The sequence below is a fragment of the Salmo salar genome, chromosome 07, assembly GCF_965601325.2.
Source record: "Salmo salar chromosome 07, fSalSal1, whole genome shotgun sequence".
Classification (NCBI taxonomy): domain Eukaryota; kingdom Metazoa; phylum Chordata; class Actinopteri; order Salmoniformes; family Salmonidae; genus Salmo; species Salmo salar.
The window spans coordinates 9,695,001-9,717,917 of NC_138297.1; the positions used below are offsets into that span (position 1 = coordinate 9,695,001).

Here is a 22,917-nt window from a genome sequence, read left to right on the forward strand (position 1 = left end):
CCTCCTGTACTACTATCAGACACCATCTCCAGCATCATGGTGTTGGAGGTAGAGATCAGAGCCCCGGGTCGAAACGTCCCACAGAACCTCCCCAGCTTCTGCATCGTGTGCGAGTGGCCGTTGTACACGTCCAGGTAGTCATAGCGACAGGTGGGGTCGGCCTCCAGGTCAAACATACGGAAGGAGAGCATGACAACGTGGCCCTCGGGGACCTGGGTATTATGGGATGTAGATGTGAGGGGCTAAAAGTCAGAGGTTATTTTATACCATTTTATTTGTTTGTGTTTGACTTTATTTTATTTTTACAGGGACAGTGCACATTAATCAACGTTTCAGTAAAAGTGCTGGTTTTAGCCAGCCGGCAAATTTACAACCGCAGTCCCTGGGCAGGTTATTAAAAACAATTACAATACAGACAATCAATGAGCAGTGAGCACACGCAGAGCAACATAGGACAAGCAAGATACAGCATACAGACAGAGCAACATAGGACAAGCAAGATATAGCATACAGACAGAGCAACATAGGACAAGCAAGACATAGCATACAGACAGACAGAGCAACATAGGACAAGCAAGACATAGCATACAGACAGAGCAACATAGGACAAGCAACACATAGTATACAGACAGAGCAACATAGGACAAGCAAGATGTAGCATACAGACAGAGCAACATAGGACAAGCAAGATGTAGCATACAACAGACAGAGCAACATAGGACAAGCAAGACATAGCATGCAGACAGAGCAACATAGTACAAAAAGCAACAAGACAAAATCCATAAAAGCAACAGTGTTTCCACACCTCACAAGCTACAGATAACAGACAACATGGAAAGCGGCAATACACAGCTAGGGATTATGTTCACAAGTCTGATTGACCTTTAGCCATGTAGTCATGATTTTTGTGAAAGTGTGATATGTGGTGCAGTTATGTGTGTCTCCATAACAAAGCCATCACCTACAGAGAAATGAACCTGGAGAAGAGTCCCCTAAGCAAGCTGGTCCTGGGGCTCTGTTCACAAACACACCCCACAGAGCCCCAGGACAGCAACACAATTAGACCCAACCAAATCATGAGAAAACAAAAAGATAATTACTTGACACATTGGAAAGACTTCACAAAAAAACTGAGCACACTAGAGTACTATTTGGCCCTAAACAGAGAGAACACAGTGGCAGAATACCTGACCACTGTGACTGACCCAAACCTAAGGAAAGCTTTGACTATGTACAGACTCAGTGAGCATAGCCTTGCTATTGAGAAAGGCCGCCGTAGGCAGACCTGGCCTTCAAGAGAAGACTGTCTATGTGCACACTGCCCACAAAATGAGGTGGAATCTGAGCTGCACTTCCTAACCTCCTGCCAAATGTATGACCATATTAGAGACACATATTTCCCTCAAATTACACAGATCCACAAAGAATTTGAAAACAAACACAATTTTGATAAAGTCCCATATCTACTAGGTGAAATACCACAGTGTGCCATCACAGCAGCAAGATCTGTGACCTGTTGCCACAAGAAAAGGGCAAACAGTGAAGAACAAACACCATTGTAAATACAACCCATATTTATGTTTATTTATTTTCCCTTTTGTACTTTTACCATTTGCACATCGTTACAACACTACATATATACATAATATGACATTTGGAACTTTTGTGAGTGTAATGTTTTACATGGGATTTTTCTTATTGATTATTTCACTTTTGTTTATTATCTAGTTCACTTGAATTGAATTTGAGATCCATGATATTATTTCTCTTTTCTGTGAGTAAAAATGAACTGATCCGTGGCATGTTTTATAATTTTATAAAAAACTGTTTCAGAAGTCTCAGGAACCTCGTTACTACTACTAAGGTAACTCCTTTAACCATCAACATTCTGGGGGCAGAAGCCCTCTCTAAACACAGCGAAACCACCAGCAACACAGACCCACACTGTTCTCTGACGCTGGGAAGGGCCTGAGAACTCACATAGAGGAATGTTTTTATAAAGGTAGGCCCAATCCTGGGCAGTAAACACTGATAATATGTAGGTTGGAGCATAGTCAAGCATAAACACACATGTATACGCAAGTTTTGAGTTTTGTTACTTGTATGTATGGTATACAGCATCCAACAAAATGCTAACTTGCAGGTTACTTCTCTACAAATCAAAAACAATAAGAAATAATACAAGATCAGAATACCAACATAAAGTAAATGGCTCAGTAGAATAAACATTTTATTATACAGTATAATACAGGAAGGTACTGTTTATTGTGTAATATTTAAATGTGTATAGAGGAAGGAGGATGGGGGACAGTGTATAAACTGAGCAGTATAATACAGGAAGGTACTATTTATTGTGTAATATTTAAATGTGTATAGAGGAAGGAGGATGGGGACAGTGTATAAACTGAGCAGTATAATACAGGAAGGTACTATTTATTGTGTAATATTTAAATGTGTATAGGGGAAGGAGGATGGGGACAGTGTATAAACTGAGCAGTATAATACAGGAAGGTACTATTTATTGTGTAATATTTAAATGTGTATAGAGGAAGGAGGATGGGGGACATGTATAAACTGAGCAGTATAATACAGGAAGGTACTATTTATTGTGTAATTTTAAATGTGTATAGGGGAAGGAGGATGGGGGACAGTGTATAAACTGAGCAGTATAATACAGGAAGGTACTATTTATTGTGTAATATTTAAATGTGTATAGGGGAAGGAGGATGGGGGACAGTGTATAAACTGAGCAGTATAATACAGGAAGGTACTATTTATTGTGTAATATTTAAATGTGTATAGAGGAAGGAGGATGGGGACAGTGTATAAACTGAGCAGTATAATACAGGAAGGTACTATTTATTGTGTAATTTTTAAATGTGTCTAGGGGAAGGAGGATGGGGGCAGTGTATAAACTGAGCAGTAGAATACAGGAAGGTACTATTTATTGTGTAATATTTAAATGTGTATAGGGGAAGGAGGATGGGGGACAGTGTATAAACTGAGCAGTATAATACAGGAAGGTACTGTTTATTGTGTAATATTTAAATGTGTATAAGGGAAGGAGGATGGGGACAGTGTATAAACTGAGCAGTATAATAAGTCTGGTAGAAGCAGTGTGTGTGTGTGTGTGTGTGTGTGTGTGTGTGTGTGTGTGTGTGTGTGTGTGTGTGTGTGTGTGTGTGTGTGTGTGTGTGTGTGTGTGTGTGTGTGTGTGTGTGTGTGTGTGTGTGTGTGTGTGTGTGTGTGTGTCTGTGTTGGTGCATGTGTGCTAAGGTGCAGAGAGTCAGTGCAGGTGGTCAGTCCAGTTCAAGTGTTCAGCAGTTTGATGGGTTTGTAGATAGAAACTGTCTCTGAGCCTGTTGGTATCAGACCTCTTGCTCTGATTCCATCTACCCGACGGTAAGGAAGAGAACAGCTCGTGGCAGGAAGTGCTGTTGCGCCCTCTTGACAACAGTGGGTGATGTTGTTGGTCCATGTCAAGTCATAGGTGATGTGGACTCAGAGGAACTTAAAACCCCCCTCCCTATATACTGACTTGTCGTTGTCTGTTATCAGGCCTAACAACCGTGCTGTCATCAGCAAACTAGATGATAGGGTTGGTGTCGTGGGTAAATAGGGAGTACAGCAGACGGCTGAGGAAACACCCCTGGGGGGGGGGGGGGGGGGGCTCCTGTGTTTGTGTTGAGAGTCAGTGTGGAGGAGGTGTTGTTGCCAATCCTCACAGCCTATGGTCTGCCCGTCTGGAAGTCCAGGAAGTCCAGTTGCAGAGGGAGGTGTCCAGATCCAGAGCTCTGAGCTTGGTGTCGAGCTTGGAGGGAACAATAGTGTTGAATGCTGAACTCTATTCAATGAACAGGATTCTCACATAGGTGTTCCTCTTGTCCAGATGTGTTAAGGCTGTGTGAATAGCGATGGAAATGGCATCTTCGGTGGATCTGTTGGAGCGGGTCCAGTGTGTCTGGCATGCTGGACTTGATGTGGGTCTTGTCCAGCCTCTCAAAGCGCTTCATAATGACCGGGGTGAACACGACGGGGAAATAGTCACCTTGTTTTTCTTGAGCACTGGGATGATTAGTGATCTCCTTAAAGCAGGTGGGGACTACAACCTGGGACAGGTTGAAGATGTCCGAGAAGATGCCCGCCAGCTGGTCAACACATACTCTCGTGTTAAAGCGGTGCCACATCAGAAAATTGTCACCACACACAATGCACCTTTTACTTTAGCTTGGGGCCACAGGGGCCACAGGCAAACAGTGGCACTTTGAAAAACTGAAACCAGTCGGCACTACACATAGCCTGTTATATAACATGCTTTAGCAAACAGACACGCATACATTCGCACGCACGCACGCACGCACACGCACACGCACACACACACACACACACAGGTATATTTTACAGCAGGCCCTCAGGCTTATTCGACATTAATATTTCATATTTAATTCAAACAACTTGAATGGTTCTGATCTGTTGTAGAAGGCATCAGTGTGTTCCAACATACTGTACTGTATACACAAAATAATATCCCAGTCAACACTTTTTTTTATCACAACCCCCATAGCTCAGTTCATAGTTCAGAGATGTCGTGTTGTAGAAAGTTTCCCTCCCTGACCCGCTCCCTTCTCCAACCATGTTCCACTTGCAGACACAGGCCCGGACAGGGTTGCTTTGTGTTCAAAGTAGTGCCGGAAAAGCCACACTGCGTGGTCCAATGTCCTAAATATCTCAAGTGGTCTGGTCCCTCCCTTCTAACGTGCCAAGCTAAATAAAACAGTCCACAAATATCTGCTTGTCAAACCTGCGCTAACTTTCCACTGCTCTGTATCTCGTGTGGTGGTTTAGTGAAGTGGGTAGCGAGAAGCGACCGTCACAAATTCTGAGTAGAGTCAACGTTCTGATGATAAAGATCCAAAATCCCATAGTTCCATCTGGACCATTGAGGCTGAAAGGGATCTGATCAAAAGTGGTGCACTAGGAAACAGGGTGCCACAGACACACAGCAGGACTAGCTAGTCTCTATACTAACCACATCATGTCCTCCTGTGGGTCCTGCCTAACCGCCTACATGCTATTTCTAACTACACTAGGGAAAGAATTGAGTTTTACGGGAAAACAACCGTGCAGAGAGAGTGCAGAGAGACAGGAACAGATGAAAACAGTGCAGAAAGACAGGAACAGATGAAAACAGTGCAGAGAGACAGGAACAGATGAAAACAGTGCAGAAAGACAGGAACAGATGAAAAGAGTGAAGAAAAACAGGAACAGATGAAAACAGTGCAGAGAGACAGGAACAGATGAAAACAGTGCAGAGAGACAGGAACAGATGAAAACAGTACAGAAAGACAGGAACAGATGAAAACAGTGCAGAAAGACAGGAACAGATGAAAAGAGTGCAGAAAAACAGGAACAGATGAAAAAAGTGCAGAAAAACAGGAACAGATGAAAACAGTGCAGAGAGACAGGAACAGATGAAAACAGTGCAGAGAGACAGGAACAGATGAAAACTGTGCAGAGAGACAGGAACAGATGAAAACAGTGCAGAAAGACAGGAACAGATGAAAACAGTGCAGAGAGAGTGCAGAAAGACAGGAATAGATGAAAACAGTAGAGAAAGACTGGAACAGATGAAAACTGTGCAGAAAGACAGGAACAGATGAACACAGTGCAGAGAGACAGGAACAGATGAAAACAGTGAAGAGAGACAGGAACAGATGAAAACAGTGCAGAAAGACAGGAACAGATGAAAAGAGTGCAGAAAAACAGGAACAGATGAAAACAGTGCAGAGAGACAGGAACAGATGAAAACAGTGCAGAGAGACAGGAACAGATGAAAACAGTACAGAAAGACAGGAACAGATGAAAACAGTGCAGAAAGACAGGAACAGATGAAAAGAGTGCAGAAAAACAGGAACAGATGAAAAGAGTGCAGAAAAACAGGAACAGATGAAAACAGTGCAGAGAGACAGGAACAGATGAAAACAGTGTAGAGAGACAGGAACAGATGAAAACTGTGCAGAGAGACAGGAACAGATGAAAACAGTGCAGAGAGACAGGAACAGATGAAAACAGTGCAGAAAGACAGGAACAGATGAAAACAGTGCAGAGAGAGTGCAGAGAGACAGGAACAGATGAAAACAGTGCAGAAAGACAGGAACAGATGAAAACAGTGCAGAGAGACAGGAACAGATTAAAACAGTGCAGAGAGACAGGAACAGATGAAAACAGTGCAGAAAGACAGGAACAGATGAAAAGAGTGCAGAAAAACAGGAACAGATGAAAACAGTGCAGAGAGACAGGAACAGATGAAAACAGTGCAGAGAGACAGGAACAGATGAAAACAGTACAGAAAGACAGGAACAGATGAAAACAGTGCAGAAAGACAGGAACAGATGAAAAGAGTGCAGAAAAACAGGAACAGATGAAAACAGTGCAGAGAGACAGGAACAGATGAAAACAGTGCAGAGAGACAGGAACAGATGAAAACAGTGCAGAGAGACAGGAACAGATGAAAACAGTACAGAAAGACAGGAACAGATGAAAAGAGTGCAGAAAAACAGGAACAGATGAAAACAGTGCAGAGAGACAGGAACAGATGAAAACAGTGCAGAGAGACAGGAACAGATGAAAACAGTGCAGAAAAACAGGAACAGATGAAAAGAGTGCAGAAAAACAGGAACAGATGAAAACAGTGCAGAGAGACAGGAACAGATGAAAACAGTGCAGAGAGACAGGAACAGATGAAAACTGTGCAGAGAGACAGGAACAGATGAAAACAGTGCAGAGAGACAGGAACAGATGAAAACAGTACAGAAAGACAGGAACAGATGAAAAGAGTGCAGAAAAACAGGAACAGATGAAAAGAGTGCAGAAAAACAGGAACAGATGAAAACAGTGCAGAGAGACAGGAACAGATGAAAACAGTGCAGTGAGACAGGAACAGATGAAAACGGTGCACAGAGAGTGCAGAGAGACAGGACCAGATGAAAACTGTGCAGAGAGACAGGAACAGATGAAAACAGTGCAGAGAGAGTGCAGAGAGACAGGAACAGATGAAAACAGTGCAGAAAGACTGGAACAGATGAAAACAGTGCAGAGAGACAGGAACAGATGAAAACAGTGCAGAAAGACAGGGACAGATGAAAACAGTGCAGAGAGACAGGAACAGATGAAAACAGTGCAGAAAGACAGGAACAGATGAAAACAGTGCAGAGAGACAGGAACAGATGAAAACTGTGCAGAAAGACTGGAACAGATGGAAACAGTGCAGAGAGACAGGAACAGATGAAAACAGTGCAGAAAGACAGGAACAGATGAAAACAGTGCAGAGAGAGTGCAGAAAGACAGGAATAGATGAAAACAGTGGAGAAAGACTGGAACAGATGAAAACTGTGCAGAAAGACAGGAACAGATGAACACAGTGCAGAGAGACAGGAACAGATGAAAACAGTGCAGAGAGACAGGAACAGATGAAAACAGTGCAGAGAGACAGGAACAGATGAAAACAGTGCAGATAGACAGGAACAGATGAAAACAGTGCAGAGATACAGGAACAGATGAAAACAGTGCAGAGATACAGGAACAGATGAAAACAGTGCAGAGAGACAGGAACAGATGAAAACAGTGCAGAGATACAGGAACAGATGAAAACAGTGCAGAGAGACAGGAACAGATGAAAACAGTGCAGAGAGACAGGAACAGATGAAAACAGTGCAGATAGACAGGAACAGATGAAAACAGTGCAGAGAGACAGGAACAGATGAAAACAGTGCAGAGATACAGGAACAGATGAAAACAGTGCAGAGAGACAGGAACAGATGAAAAAAGCAAATACTTACAGACAAACAGGCAAGCCAACTGGCTGACTGTGTTCAAATCTACACATGTGTTAATATGCACACACATGACACGTTGGCACAAACACACACATGCACACTGGGTACACACTGACCAAAGACACGTTGACACTAACGCACACACATTCTTTAAACACACAAATGCACCCTCAAGTGAACGCACACACCTTTTCTCTGACTCACCTGGTAAAGTTGGTGGTCTGGCTTTGAGCCTGGGTCCATCCCAGTGTCATCGACAGGAGGACAGACACACTCCACACACACACCCTGCCCTGCATCCTGCTCTGATGTCCACCCAGACCAAGAGAGGGAACAGACCAGAGAGAGAGGGCGAGTAGAGGAAGAAAGAAAGGAGGGAGAGAGGGAGGGAGAAGCAGAGTAGAGGAGTGGAGAAAGAGAGGATGATTGAGAGAGAGGAGGATGTAGAAAGGGGAGAGAGAGAGGGATACAGGAGGCATGGGTACAAGGAGGGGAGGAACGAGGGGAAGAACGAGAGGGGCGAGAGAAGGAGAGTTTAATATGTCCCAGATGGGGATGCCATGTTTTATTTGGTTGTGTAGCTGGGGTGTCATGTGACAAGTGCACAAATAACCTACATGTAAACATATATTACGTAATGTATTGTTGGAAAACAGGTAGCTACACAAATTAAATATATTGGAATATAAGGTGTGTGTGTGTCACAGACAGAGTTCCAGTGTTACTGTAGATGAATATAACAAATGACTGCTTCACTACTCCTACAGCCACAGCACACAATCCTGAAAAACAAACTCTGGCTCTAACTCTAACCTTAACTCTAGCTCTAGCTCTAGCTCTAACCTTAACTCTAGCTCTAACCTTAACTCTAGCTCTAGCTCTAGCTCTAACTCTAGCTCTAACTCTAGCTCTAGCTCTAGCTCTAGCTCTAACCTTAACTCTAGCTCTAGCTCTAACTCTAGCTCTAACTCTAGCTCTAACTCTAGCTCTAGCTCTAACTCTAGCTCTAGCTCAAACTCTAGCTCTAGCTCTAACTCTAACCTTAACTCTAGCTCTAGCTCTAACTCTAACTCTAGCTCTAGCTCTAACTCTAACTCTAACTCTAGCTCTAGCTCTAGCTCTAACTCTAACTCTAGCTCTAACTCTAGCTCTAGCTCTAGCTCTAGCTCTAGCTCTAACTCTAGCTCTAGCTCTAGCTCTAACCTTAACTCTAACCCTAACCCTAACTCTAGCTCTAACTCTAACTCTAGCTATAGCTCTAACCTTAACTCTAACTCTAGCTCTAACCGTAACTCTAACCTTAACTCGAACTCTTGCTCGAACTCTTGCTCGAACTCTAGCTCGAACTCTAGCTCGAACTCTAGCTCTAACTCAAGCTCTAACTCTAGCTCGAGCTATAGCTCTAAACTTAACTCTAACTCTAGCTCTAACCTTAACTCTAACTCTAGCTCTAACCTTAACTCTAACTCTAGCTCTATCTCTAACCTAAAATGTAGCTCTCTCTCACCTTAACTCTAACTCTAACCTTAACTCTAGCTCTAACTCTAGCTCTAACCTTAACTCTAGTTCTATCTCAACTCTAGCTCTATCTCTAACTCTAGTTCTAACCTTAACTCTAGCTCTATCTCAACTCTAGCTCTAGCTCTATCTCTAACTCTAACTCTAGCTCTAACTCTAGCTCTAACTCTAACCTTAACTCTAGCTCTAACTCTAGATCTAGCTCTAGCTTTAGCTCTAACTCTTGCTCTGACTTTATCTCTAGCTCTAGCTCTAACTCTAGCTCTAACCTTAACTATAGCTCCAATTCTAGCTCTAACTCTAGCTCAAACTCTAACTCGTTCCTTAAGTGTAACTCTAGCTCTAACTCTAACTCTAGCTCTAGCTCTAATGCTAACTCTAGCTCGAACCTTAACTCTAACCTTAACTGTAACTCTAACTCTATCTCTAGGTCTAACCTTAACTCTAGCTCTAGCTCTAACTCTAACTCTAACCTTAACTCTAGATCTAGCTCTAACTCTAGCTCTAACTCAAACCTTAACTTTAGCTCTAACTCTATCTCTAACTCTAGCACTAACTCTATGTGACGTGCCTCCTAGTAGGAGGGAGGTGCAGGAATCAGGAGCAGGAGAGCAAGGAAGTCCCAGTGCCACAAACGTTTATTAAAGGAGTCCCAACTCAACAACAACATGGGGGGAAACACGCTCAAACGAAGTTGCCACACACAGGGAAAGTAATACAACACACGGAGGAGAAACCTCTACTCCTACCCATATATCTAAATGGTACAACTACCGAGTGAAAAGAAAACCCTGTGGTGCAGACACGCACCCCTAACAAAGTAACACATACAAACAATCCCGCACAAAGACTAGCAGGCAGCGGAGGTAAATAAACCCACCGAAATCAACTAAATGAAACACAGGTGTGACAAAACAGACAGACACAAACGAAAATAAAAAATGGATCGGTGGCAGCTAGTAGGCCGGTGACGATGACCGCCGAGCATCGCCCGAACAGGGAGAAGAGCCACCTTTGGTGGAAGTCGTGACAGTACCCCCCCCCACCCCTGATGAGCGGCTCCCGCAGCGCACCGACGCCGGCCTCGAGGACGACCCGGAGGACGAGGTGCAGGGCGATTCGGATGGAGGCGGTGAAACTCACTCAGCAGAGATCGGTCCAAGACGTCCTCCACCGGAACCCAGCATCTCTCCTCCGGACCGTACCCCTCCCAATCCACGAGGTACTGCAGGCCCCTCTCCCGACGCCTGGAATCCAGTATGGATCGCACTGCGTACGCCGGGGCCCCCTCGATGTCCGGGGGGGGGCGGAGGGACCTCTCGCACCTCAGCTTCTTGAAGCGGACCAGCCACCACCGGCCTGAGGAGAGACACATGAAACGAGGGGTTAATACGGTAATAAGGGGGAGCTGTAACCTATAACTCACCTCGTTTATTCTCCTCGGGACTTTAAATGGCCCCACAAACCGCGGACCCAGCTTCCGGCAGGGCAGGCGGAGGGGCAGGATTCGGGTCGAGAGCCAGACCCGATCCGCTAGTGCGAAAACCGGGGCCTCACTGCGGTGGCGGTCAGCGCTCGCTTTCTGCCGCCCTTCGGCCCGTTTCAGGTGCCCGTGGACGGCCTCCCAGGTCTCCCTCGAGCGCTTCACCCAATCCTCCACCACAGGAGCCTCGGTCTGGTTCGGATGATTTGGTACCAGGACCGGCTGATACCCCAACACGCACTGAAAGGGCAAAAGGTTCATTGAGGAGTGGCGGAGGGAGTTCTGGGCCATCACTGCCCATGGAACGTACCTCGCCCACTCCCCTGGCCGGTCCTGGCAATTCGACTGCAGAAACCTACCCACATCCTGGTTTACTCTCTCCACCTGCCCATTACTCTCGGGGTGAAAACCAGAGGTCAGGCTGACCGAGACCCCCAGATGCTCCATGAACGCCCTCCAAACCCGGGACGTGAACTGGGGACGCCGATCAGAAACTATGTCCTCAGGCACCCTGTAGTGCCAGAAGACGTGTGTAAACAGGGCCTCCGCAGTCTGTAGGGCCGTAGGGAGACCGGGCAAAGGGAGGAGACGACAGGACTTAGAAAACCGATCCACAACGACCAGGATCGGTTTGGGGACGGAGGAAGGTCGGTCTGGGACGGAGGAAGATCGGTCAGGAATTCTACCGATCGGTGTGACCAAGGCTGCTGTGGAACGGGGAGGGGTTGTAACTTCCCTCTGGGCAGGTGTCTAGGAGCCTTGCACTGAGCGCACACCGAACAGGAGGAGACGTAAACCCTCACGTCCTTAGCTAAAGTGGGCCACCAGTACTTCCCCCTAAGGCTTCGCACCGTCCTATCAATACCCGGATGACCAGAGGAGGGTAATGTGTGCGCCCACCAAATCAATCTATCATGGACACCAAGCGGGACGTACTTCCGTCCAGCTGGACACTGAGGCGGAGTAGGCTCCGACCGAGAACCCCGCTCGATGTCCATCGTCCACCTCCCACACCACCGGCGCCACCAGACAAGAGGCCGGAAGTATGGGGGTGGGATCGATGGACCGCTCCTCTGTACCATACAGACGGGACAGTGCGTCTGCCTTAGCGTTCTGGGCACCTGGTCTATACGATATCGTAAATCTGAATCGGGTGAAAAACATGGCCCACCTTGCCTGGAGAGGGTTCAGTCTCCTCGCCGCCCGAATGTACTCCAGATTACGGTGGTCAGTCCAGATGAGGAAAGGGTGTTGAGCCCCCTCAAGCCAATGTCTCCACACATTCAGAGTCTTTACGACAGCCAGCAACTCCCGGTCCCCCACGGCATAGTTTTGCTCCGCCAGGTTGAGCTTCCTCGAAAAGAAAGCGCAGGGACGGAGCTTCAGTGGCGCGCCCGAGCGCTGTGAGAGCACGGCTCTAATCCCAGCCTCGGATGCGTCCACCTCCACTATGAATGCCAAAGAGGGATCCGGATGAGCCAACACGGGAGACTCCTCAAGCAACAAAACGCTCTGTTCGCCTCAGCCGACCACCGCAGCCGCACCGGCCCCCCCTTCAGCAGTGAGGTAAAGGGAGCAGCCACCTGCCCAAAACCCTGGATAAACCTCCGGTAGTAATTGTCAAACCCTAAAAACCGCTGCACCTCCTTTACCGTGGTGGGAGTCGGCCAATTACGCACGGCTGCAATGCGGTCACACTCCATCTCCAACCCTGATGTGGAAATGCGATACCCCAGGAAGGAGACGGACTGTTGAAAAAACACGCATTTCTCAGCCTTGACGTATAAGTCATGCTCCAACAGTCTCCCAAGTACTCTGCGCACCAGAGACACATGCACGGCGCGTGTGGCGGAATATATCAGAATATCATCGATATAAGCCACCAGACTCTGCCCGTGCAGATCCCTGAGAATCTCGTCTACAAAGGATTGGAAGACGGCTGGAGCATTCTTCAACCCATACAGCATGACGAGGTACTCATAATGGCCGGATGTGGTACTAAACGCTGTCTTCCACTCATCTCCCTCCCGGATACGCACCAAGTTATACGCGCTCCTGAGATCCAGTTTTGTGAAGAAGCGTGCTCCGTGAAATGACTCAGTCGCCGTAGCGATGAGAGGTAGCGGGTAACTGTACCCCACCGTAATAGAATTTAGACAACTATAGTCAATGCACGGACGCAGACCTCCCTCCTTCTTCTTCACAAAAAAGAAACTCGAGGAGGCGGGTGACGTGGAGGGCCGAATGTACCCCTGCCTCAGAGATTCAGAGACATATGTTTCCATAGCCAAAGTCTCCTCCTGTGACAGGGGATACACGTGACTCCTGGGAAGTACGGCATTTACCTGGAGGTTTATCGCACAATCCCCTTGTCGATGAGGTGGTAATTGGGTCGCCCTCTTTTTACAGAAGGCGATAGCCAAATCGGCATATTCGGGGGAATGCGCACGGTGGAGACTTGGTCTGGACTCTCCACCGTCATTGCACCAATGGAAACTCCAACACACCTACCTGAGCACTCCTCTGACCACCCCTTTAGAGCCCTCTGTTGCCACGAAATAGTGGGTTGTGAAAGGCCAACCAGGGAATCCCCAGCACCACCAGAAACGCAGGAGAATCAATGAGGAAGAGACTAATTCTCTCCTCATGATCCCCCTGCGTAACCATGTCCAGTGGAGCCGTGGCCTCCCTGACCACCCCTGACCCTAATGGTCGACTATCTAGGGAGTGCACGGAGAAGGGTTTGTCCATCTGAACCAGGGGAATCCCTAACCTATGCGCGAAACCACGGTCCATGAAATTCCCCATTGCGCCTGAATCTACTAGCGCCTTATGCTGGGAATGGGGGGAGAACTCAGGGAAAGAAATTAACACATACATGTGACCAACAGGGGGCTCTGGGTGAGCCTGGTGCTGACTCACCTGGGGTGTCCGAACAGTGCTCGGCCTGCCGTCTCGACTCCCAGACAAGCTCCTCCAGCATCGGTCGGCAGTGTGCCCTCTCCGACCACATCCAGCGCAGGAGGAGGCTCCTCCTCCGATCGCCCTCGCTGCAGCACCCCCTAACTCCATGGGGGTTGGAGTGGAGGCGCTGGGGGGTGGAACCAACAGGACCCGATCCAGACGCCTGCACGTAACCAGCAAGTTGTCCAACCTTATTGACATGTCCACTAGCTGGTCCAGGGTGAGGGTAGCATCTCTGCATGCTAGCTCCCTGCGGACATCCTCACGTAAGCTGCACCTATAGTGGTCAATCAAGGCCCTGTCGTTCCATCCTGCAACGGCGGCCAAGGTCCTGAACTCCAGAGCGAAGTCTTGGGCGCTCCTCGTCTCCTGCCGTAGATGGAACAGACGCTCACCCGCCGCTCGCCCCTCAGGGGGATGGTCGAACACGGTGAACTCTGGGTAGTGGTCCCTCGCCGAGTCTGGTCCATCCCAGACCCCGTTGGCCCACTCCAGAGCTTTGCCTGACAGGCAGGAGACGAGGGCGTTCACGCTCTCACCTCCCGAAGGAGCCGGGTGAACGGTTGCCAGGTAAAGCTCTAGCTGGGGCAGGAAACCCTTGCACCCGGCAGCCGTCCCATCTTACTCCCTTGGGAGCGCGAGCCGAATACCGCTGGGGCTGGATGGCGCCGGAGAAGGTGGTGGTGTAGGTTGGAGTGTGGCTGGTGCAGGGGTAGGCGCGCCACCCCTCTCCCCTCTCTCCATCTTCGCCATCACTTGATCCATGGCGGTCCCGAGACGGTGGAGAATGGTGGTGTGGTGTTACACGCGCTGCTCCATGGAAGTGGAGAGCGCGTCAGCTCCTGCTGACTCCATTATGATGGTGCGGGATTCTGTTACGTGTCTCCTAGTAGGAGGGAGGTGCAGGAATCAGGAGCAGGAGAGCAAGGAAGTCCCAGTGCCACAAACGTTTATTAAAGGAGTCCCAACTCAACAACAACATGGGGGGAAACACGCTCAAACGAAGTCGCCACACAGGGAAAGTAACGCAACACACAGAGGAGAAACCTCTACTCCTACACATATATCTAAATGGTACAACTACCGAGTGAAAAGAAAACCCCGTGGTGCAGACACGCACCCCTAACGTAGTAACACATACAAACAATCCCACACAAAGACTAGCAGGTAGCAGAGGTAAATAAACCCACTGAAATCAACTAAATGAAACACAGGTGTGACAAAACAGACAGACACAAACTAAAATAAAAAATGGATCGGTGGCAGCTAGTAGGCCGGCGACGACGACCGCCGAGCACTGCCCGAACAGGGAGAGTAGCCACCTTCGGTGGAAGTCGTGACACTCTAACTCTAGCTCTAACCTTAACTCTAGCTCTAACACTAATCTTAACTCTAACCTTAACTCCAACTCTAGCTCTAACCTTAACTCTAACTCTAACTCTAACACTAACCTGAACTCTAACCTTAACTCTAACTCTAGCTCTAACTCTAACCTTAACTCTAACTCTAGCTCTAACTCTAACCTTAACTCTAACTCTAGCTCTAACTCTAACCTTAACTCTAACTCTAGCTCTAACCTTAACTCTAACCTTAACTCTAACCTTAACTCTAACTCTAGCTCTAACTCTAACCTTAACTCTAACCTTAACTCTAGCTCTAACTCTATTCTGCTTGAACCACGCACACCATTTCTTTCTACAGAGTGAGAGCCAATGTCATTGAGGATTATTTTGGGATATGATGGTAGGAGACCTGTTTTTATTGGCAACCCGAGGGCACTCTGGTCAAAAAGATAGGGCAGAGAATCCTTCCATTTCATGAAGCTGGTAGTTAAAACTGGATTCCGTCAATAAGTATATGATGTGTGGATATGAAAATAGATAGGCTTGAAATAGATTTGAAGGAGAGGAAATGACTGCATATGATCTGCCTAAACATATAGTATCAACATGTGCACCCTTTGTGTAGGTATTTAAAACTCTGACCAGGCTTTGGAATGGAAAGCCCTGTCATTACGACCCGTTGGGAGAAACACGCTGCTGTGTGATCATCATCATCATCATCATCACCATCATTGTGTTTGGAATGTGTTAGAGTTCTGTTTTTAAGGGGGTAGATCAGTTTTAATATTGCAGATAGATTGTGGGTTCCATTAATGTAATTGTCTGCATCATTTCCAATCCCCCATAAGTATTTTTTTTCCTACTTTATTATTGTCTCCTAACCCTACCACCCACCCCCCTCCCCTAATTGGAGTAAACTAATGAACAAAAAATACTTAGGCCTCTTCTTTCAGTTTATATATACTATATACATTTTACAGACAGCATATTTCACATTAGTTATCTTTTTGTGTGTGTCTGTGTGTGGGCACCTTAAATGGGGAGGACCGCCTAATGGTAACGGCTGGAGTGGTATGGTATCAAATACATGAAACACATGGTTTCCAGGCATTTGATGCCATTTAATTTCCTCCTTTCCAGACATTATTATGATCCGTCCTCCCTTCACCATCCTTGTCTGGTGTGTGTGGTGTTTGTGCGTGTGAGTGTTTGTGTGTTCACGTCAATAAGAGCAGAACCACAACGCAGGCATTCCTTGGTCTTTTTTAAGCTGTGGTGGCCACTGGGCAGAAACCACATTGAATGTAGAATAAATACACAAACAGCAGCCTCCACAAACTCATCTTACTCAGACTCTGGACAGACTCTTCAGCGAGCTCAACTCCTCACTCCATCTACAGGTCAAAACCGGGAGGACTAGAAAAAAGAGAATAGCAAAAGGAGCACGGGAAATACACGCTGGTTAACTTGACTAAACATACAAGACGAACTGGCATAGAGAGACAGGAAACACAGGGATAAATACACTGGGGAAAATAAATGACACCTAGAGGGGGTGGAGACAATCACAGGAACAGGTGAAACAGATCAGGGCGTGACAGTAGTGGCTTGGCTGTACAGAGATATACCAGGTTTTTATGGTCGGTCCAGACCAGGAATGGCTGTTCTGCTCCTTTCAGCCAGTGCCTCCACTCTTCCAACGCCATCTTCACCGCCAGGAGTTCTCGGTTGCCAACGTCGTAGTTCCTCTCAGCAGGATTGAGACGATGGGACACAGAGATAAAGCTTCTGGTCCTGGGAAGATCGCTGGGACAAGATGGCCCCCACTCCAGAATCCGATGCATCCACTTCCACCACAAATTGATGCGAGAGGTCCGGATGGATGAGGATGGGTGCTGTTGTGAACCGATGCTTCAGTCCAAAGGCTTTGTCGACAGCTGAAGACCATTTGACCGGTACCTTGGGAGAGGTGAGTGCCGAGAGGGGGGCCGCCAGATTGCTGTAGTCCCGAATGAAACGGCGGTAGAAGTTTTCAAACCCCCAAAAAAACGTTGCAACTGTACCCTGGTTGAGGCCAATCCACCACTGCTTTCACCTTTCCAGAAAGGTGATTGTAGAGTGGAGGAACTCACACTTCTCGGCTTTCACGAACAGTTGGTTCTCCAGGAGCCGCTGAAGGACCTGTCTGACATGAAAACAGGATGTCGTCAAGGTACACGAACACAAACCGGTTTAGCATGTCTTGAAGCACATCATTGACCAAAGCCTGGAAGACAGCGAGTCAAAATGGCATGACCTGGTACTCATAATGTCCACTGGCTGTGTTGAAGGCTGTCTTCCACTCATCCCCCTCGCGTATCCGAACCAGGTGGTAGGCATTTCAAAGGTCCAACTTGGAAAATATGGTGGCCCCCTGGAGAGGTTCAAACGCAGAGGAGAGGTAGAGGGTAACGATTCTTGACAGTAATGTCATTAAGTCCCCGTTAGTCAATGCACGGACGCAGGGTCTTGTCCTTCTTCTCCAAAAAGAAAAACCCTGCACCGGCAGGACATGCAGACGGACGGCCCCAGTGGCCAGAGACTCCTCTATGTACTCCTCCATAGCTTTGGTCTCTGGTCCGGACAGAGAATACAATCGACCCCAAGGTGGTGTAGTGCCTGGGAGAATATCAATGACACAATCATAAGGACGGTGCGGGAGAAGTAGCACGTGCCTTACTGAACACTTCCAGGAGGTTATGGTTGTCTGTGGGAATAGCAGAGACATCCACAGTCTAGCTAACATCCTGAGGAAGACAACTTGAGGAAGGCTGTGCTGCTCGAAGGCAGTGGGAATGGCAAAATGGACTCCAACCCAGGATGGAGCTTGTGGTCCAATCAATCGTGGCATCCATAAGACATTCATCAGCCCCAGAGTCAATGAGCACTCGGAGAGACTTAGATTGGTCTCCCCACAGCACAAGAGCAAAAAGGGGTGTGCGGGTGATGGTACTTAGGGAACTCTCAGTCTGACTCACCATAGTACTGGTACCCACTAGAGACAAGGGTTTCCTAATAGGGCAGGTAGCTATAAAATGTCCTGCCCCTCCACCATACAGAAAGCAGTTATTATTCATCCTTCGTGAGCGTTCCCCCGACTGATAACCTAGCTCTTCCCAATTGCATAGGCTCAGGAGTATCCAACTCACCCGTCGTAGATTCCCGAGAGTGCTCGGGTGGCTTCGAATCCTCTCAGAATAGCTGCCTTCGGAAACTTCCGGATTCCCTTGGAGGTGAACGCGCCATAGCAGGTGCACGAGTGTGCCCGAGACCAGACCACCTCTCACTCCCTTAGATGTCCATCAATTTTAATGGTAAGGGCGATAAGGGAGTCAAGATCCATCGGCAATTCGAGAGCAGCTAGCTCATCCTTTACCTCCTCAGATAACCCCTGCAAAAAAAGTATTGCAAAGAGACTCCGGATCTCAGGCACTCTCGGCGGCCAACGTACGAAAATCAACCGCGTAGTCTGCCACACTACAGGAGTTTTGACGTAAGTTTATTGGACACCTTTCTTCCGGAAACCGGAGACACAGATACCTTTCTCACTTCTGCCATGAATTCCTCCAGATGCCCACAAATGGCAGATTGTTTCTCCCAAACTGCCGTGGCCCAGGAGAGCGCCCTTCCCGACATTAGCGGGAGCCGGGATATGCAGTACAAATTCACCACAGATAGGGGAAAAATTACTGGGTGATTGGAGTTTTTCAGAGGTGGCAGGCAGCCTCTGAGCTAACTCCCGGATTTGCTCCATAATAGCCTTTAACCCATGGTCGTGGCATTCCGTCAAGGACCTGAGCCCTTCCAAAAGGCCCTGTACCAACTCCTCATGTCTCCTAATGGTGGCTCCCCGCAGGGAGACACCGTGGCGGAGCTGGTCCAAGTCTGCTGGGTCTGTCATGGCCAGTTTGTACTACCATGACACAAGGCGAGACCCAGATGCAGACACAGGAGGCAGATGGTTGGAGTCTTACAATGTTTAATAATCCAAAGGGGTAGGCAAGAGAATGGTCGTGGACAGGCAAAAAGGTCAAAACCAGATCAGAGTCCAGGAGGTACAGAGTGGCAGACAGGCTCATGGTCAAGGCAGGCAGAATGGTCAGTCAGGCAGGTACAGAGTGGCAGACAGGCTCATGGTCAAGGCAGGCAGAATGGTCAGTCAGGCAGGTACAGAGTGGCAGACAGGCTCATGGTCAAGGCAGGCAGAATGGTCAGTCAGGCAGGTACAGAGTGGCAGACAGGCTCATGGTCAAGGCAGGCAGAATGGTCAGTCAGGCAGGTACAGAGTGGCAGACAGGCTCATGGTCAAGGCAGGCAGAATGGTCAGTCAGGCAGGTACAGAGTGGCAGACAGGCTCATGGTCAAGGCAGGCAGAATGGTCAGTCAGGCAGGTACAGAGTGGCAGACAGGCTCATGGTCAAGGCAGGCAGAATGGTCAGTCAGGCAGGTACAGAGTGGCAGACAGGCTCATGGTCAAGGCAGGCAGAATGGTCAGTCAGGCAGGTACAGAGTGGCAGACAGGCTCATGGTCAAGGCAGGCAGAATGGTCAGTCAGGCCGGTACAGAGTCCAGAAACAGGAAAAATTCCTATTAACAATTGTTGATTAACAACACAGTATTCACTTCTACATATCTTTATACAAACATGATCTCCACTATAAATAGCAGATATTTGTATAAACCTTGTCTGTCTCTCTGACATTTGCAACATTATTTCAATATTCAAATTCGATCTCCTGCTGTCCCATAGTAATGAACGTGTCGGGATGAGAGAGACAGATATGCGGCTTTTCTCAGCCAGTCAAAATCATGAATCAGCTAGCATAATTTTATAGATATATACAACTGAAAAAAGGTAAAACAAAACTAAGCGCAGCTAGTTTACAGTCTTTCAAGCTTGAGTCTTCCCTGTGGCTCAGTTGGTAGAGCATGGTGTTTGCAATGCCAGCATGGTGTTTGCAATGCCAGCATGGTGTGTGCAACGCCAGGGTTGTGGGTTCTATTCCCACGGGGGGCCAGTACAAAATATATATATATATATATGAAATGTATGCATTCACTACTGTAAGTCACTCTGGATAAGAGCGTCTGCTAAATGACTAAAATGTAAAATGAGTTTGAAGTGATTGTGTTAGCTGTGTTGTTGGCTAGCTCCTCTGAAAAACGGTGTCCTGACAAGTGAGCACATTTTCTACGCCAGGCTAAATCACGTTTGATTGTTATGGATTTATCCAAATAAATGTCACTGGAAAACAGCTTAAACTTTGCTGTTATTCTGGCTGCACATTTTGACGTGACTGTAAGTTAGCCGGAGTCGGCTAGCTAGCAAACAAGGGATAAGAACATTGCCAGCCAGTTTGGCAATGGAACATTTAGAACGAACGACTGGGTCACGTCCATAGATACAGAACAGAAATACTGAACAACTGGGTCGCGTCCATAGATACAGAACAGAAATACTGAACAACTGGGTCACGTCCATAGATACAGAACAGAAAGACTGAACGACTGGGTCGCGTCCATAGATACAGAACATAAAGACTGAACAACTGGGTCGCGTCCATAGATACAGAACATAAAGACTGAACGACTGGGTCACGTCCATAGATACAGAATAAAAAGACTGAACGACTGGGTCACGTCCATAGATACAGAACAGAAAGACTGAACGACTGGGTCACGTCCATAGATACAGAACAGAAAGACTGAACGACTGGGTCGCGTCCGATAGAACGAACAACCAGCCCTTCTTCGGAAGCAATCCTAGATTTGTGTCAGGACTACAGTGCATTCGGGAAGTATTCAGACCCCTTCCCCTTTTCACATTTTGTTACGTTACAGCCTTATTCTAAAAATGATTAAACATTTCCCCCCCCCTCAATCTACAAACAATACCCCATAATGACAAAACAGGTTTTTAGTATTTGTTGTAAATTGATAAAAATAAAAAACAGAAATAGCTTATTTACAGAAGTATTCAGACCCTTTGCTATGAGAATCGTAGGTGCATCCTGTTTCCATTAATCATCCTTGAGATGTTTCTACAACTTGATTGGAGTCCACCTGTGGTAAATTCAATTGATTGGACATTTGGAAAGGCACACACCTGTCTATATATGGTCCCACAGTTGACGGTGCATGTCAGAGCAAAAACCAAGCCATGAGGTCAAAGGAATTGTTGGTAGAGCTCAGAGACAGGATTGTGTCACGGCACAGATCTGGGGAAGGGTACCAAAAAATGTCTGCAGCATTGAAGGTCCCCAAGAAAACTGAGCAATCGGGGGAGAAGGGCCTTGGTCAGGGAGGTGACCAAGAACCCAATGGTCACTCTGACAGAGCTCTAGAGTTCCTCTGTGGAGATGGGAGAAACTTCCAGAAAGACAACCATCTCTGCAGCACTCCCCCAATAAGGCCTTTATGGTAGAGTGGCCAGATGGAAGCCACTCCTCAGTAAAAAGCACATGACAGCCCGCTTGGAGTTTGCCAAAAGGAACCTAATGACTCTCAGACCATGAGAAACAAGATTCTCTGGTCTGATGAAACCAAGATTAAACTCTTTGGCCTGAATGCAAAGCGTCACGTCTGGAGGAAACCTGGCACCATCCCTACGGTGAAGCATGGTGGTGGAAGCATCATGCTGTAGGGATGTTTTTCAGTGGCAGGGATTGGGAGACTAGTCAGGGTTGAGGGAAAGATGAACGGAGCAAAGTACAGAGAGATCCTTGATTTAAACGTGCTCCAGAGGGCTCAGGACCTCAGACTGGGGCGAAGGTTCACCTTCCAACTGGATAACAACCACATGCACACAGCCAAGACAATGCAGGAGTGGCTTTGGGATGTCTCTGAATGTCCTTGAGTGGCCCATCCAGAGCCCGGACTTGAACCCGATCTCTGGAGAGACATGAAAAAGCTGTGCAGCGACGCTCCCCATCCAACCTGATAGAGCTTGAGAGGATCTGCAGAGAAGAATGGGAGGTGTGCCAAGTAGCATCATACCAAAGAAGACTCAAGGCTGTAATCGCTGCCAAAGGTGCTTCAACAAAGTACCGAGTAAAGGGTCTGAATACTTATGTAAACGTGATATTTCGGTTTTTCATTTTTTATAAATTTGCAAGAATGTCTAAAAACCCGTTTTTGCTTTGACATCATGGGGTATTGTATGTAGATTTGAGGGGGGAAAAACTATTTAATACATTTTAGAATAAGGCTGTAATGTAACAAAATGTGGAAAAAGTCAAGGGGTCTGATTACTTTCCGAATGCACTGTACATCTTGTGGAAGGATGAAATAGTATTAATAAATTCATCAAAATAATGTTTTTAATTAAAGTATGCAAATCATTATCTGAATATGTTGGTAACCCGTTGTATAAAACTGATAATGCCCTGGAAGCCGGTGTTTGGAGGATATATTGGCACAGTTTGCCGCCCCTCAACGCCGTGCCAATATATCCTCCCAACACTTCGGGGGCATTATCAGTTAAATATCACACAGCTGCTTTTTAATAGGAACATCTCAAGTGTGCCACGTGGATGCCATGTCTTACGTTAGTTCTCTCTAAATTCATCTGCACCGAGGCTGAGGGAACTATTTACTTCGTTTTAACTATTAGTTTGTTTTGCCAATATCTAATTTGTTGTCAGGTTAAGGTTTCTATTATTTTCAAATATCAGTTTTACATTTTACATTCTATTATTTACAAATATCAGTTTTGCATTCAGGCCAAAGAGTTTAA

At 47.0% G+C, this 22,917-nt stretch overlaps 1 protein-coding gene across 1 annotated transcript in view; it reads right to left on the bottom strand.

Moving 5' to 3' along the window:
* The window catches only part of LOC106594471 (uncharacterized), a 29,123-nt gene extending 14,558 nt beyond the window's left edge, over positions 1–14,565 (bottom strand). Inside the window, 6 exon segments of the mRNA XM_082977276.1 lie at positions 1–212; positions 3,858–4,148; positions 10,573–10,712; positions 10,911–11,076; positions 13,759–14,297; positions 14,451–14,565. The exon segment at positions 1–212 is cut by the window's left edge and continues 47 nt beyond it. Coding sequence (XP_082833402.1) covers positions 1–212; positions 3,858–4,148; positions 10,573–10,712; positions 10,911–11,076; positions 13,759–14,297; positions 14,451–14,565 — 1,463 coding nt within the window.
* Positions 14,566–22,917: the final 8,352 nt, after the last annotated feature.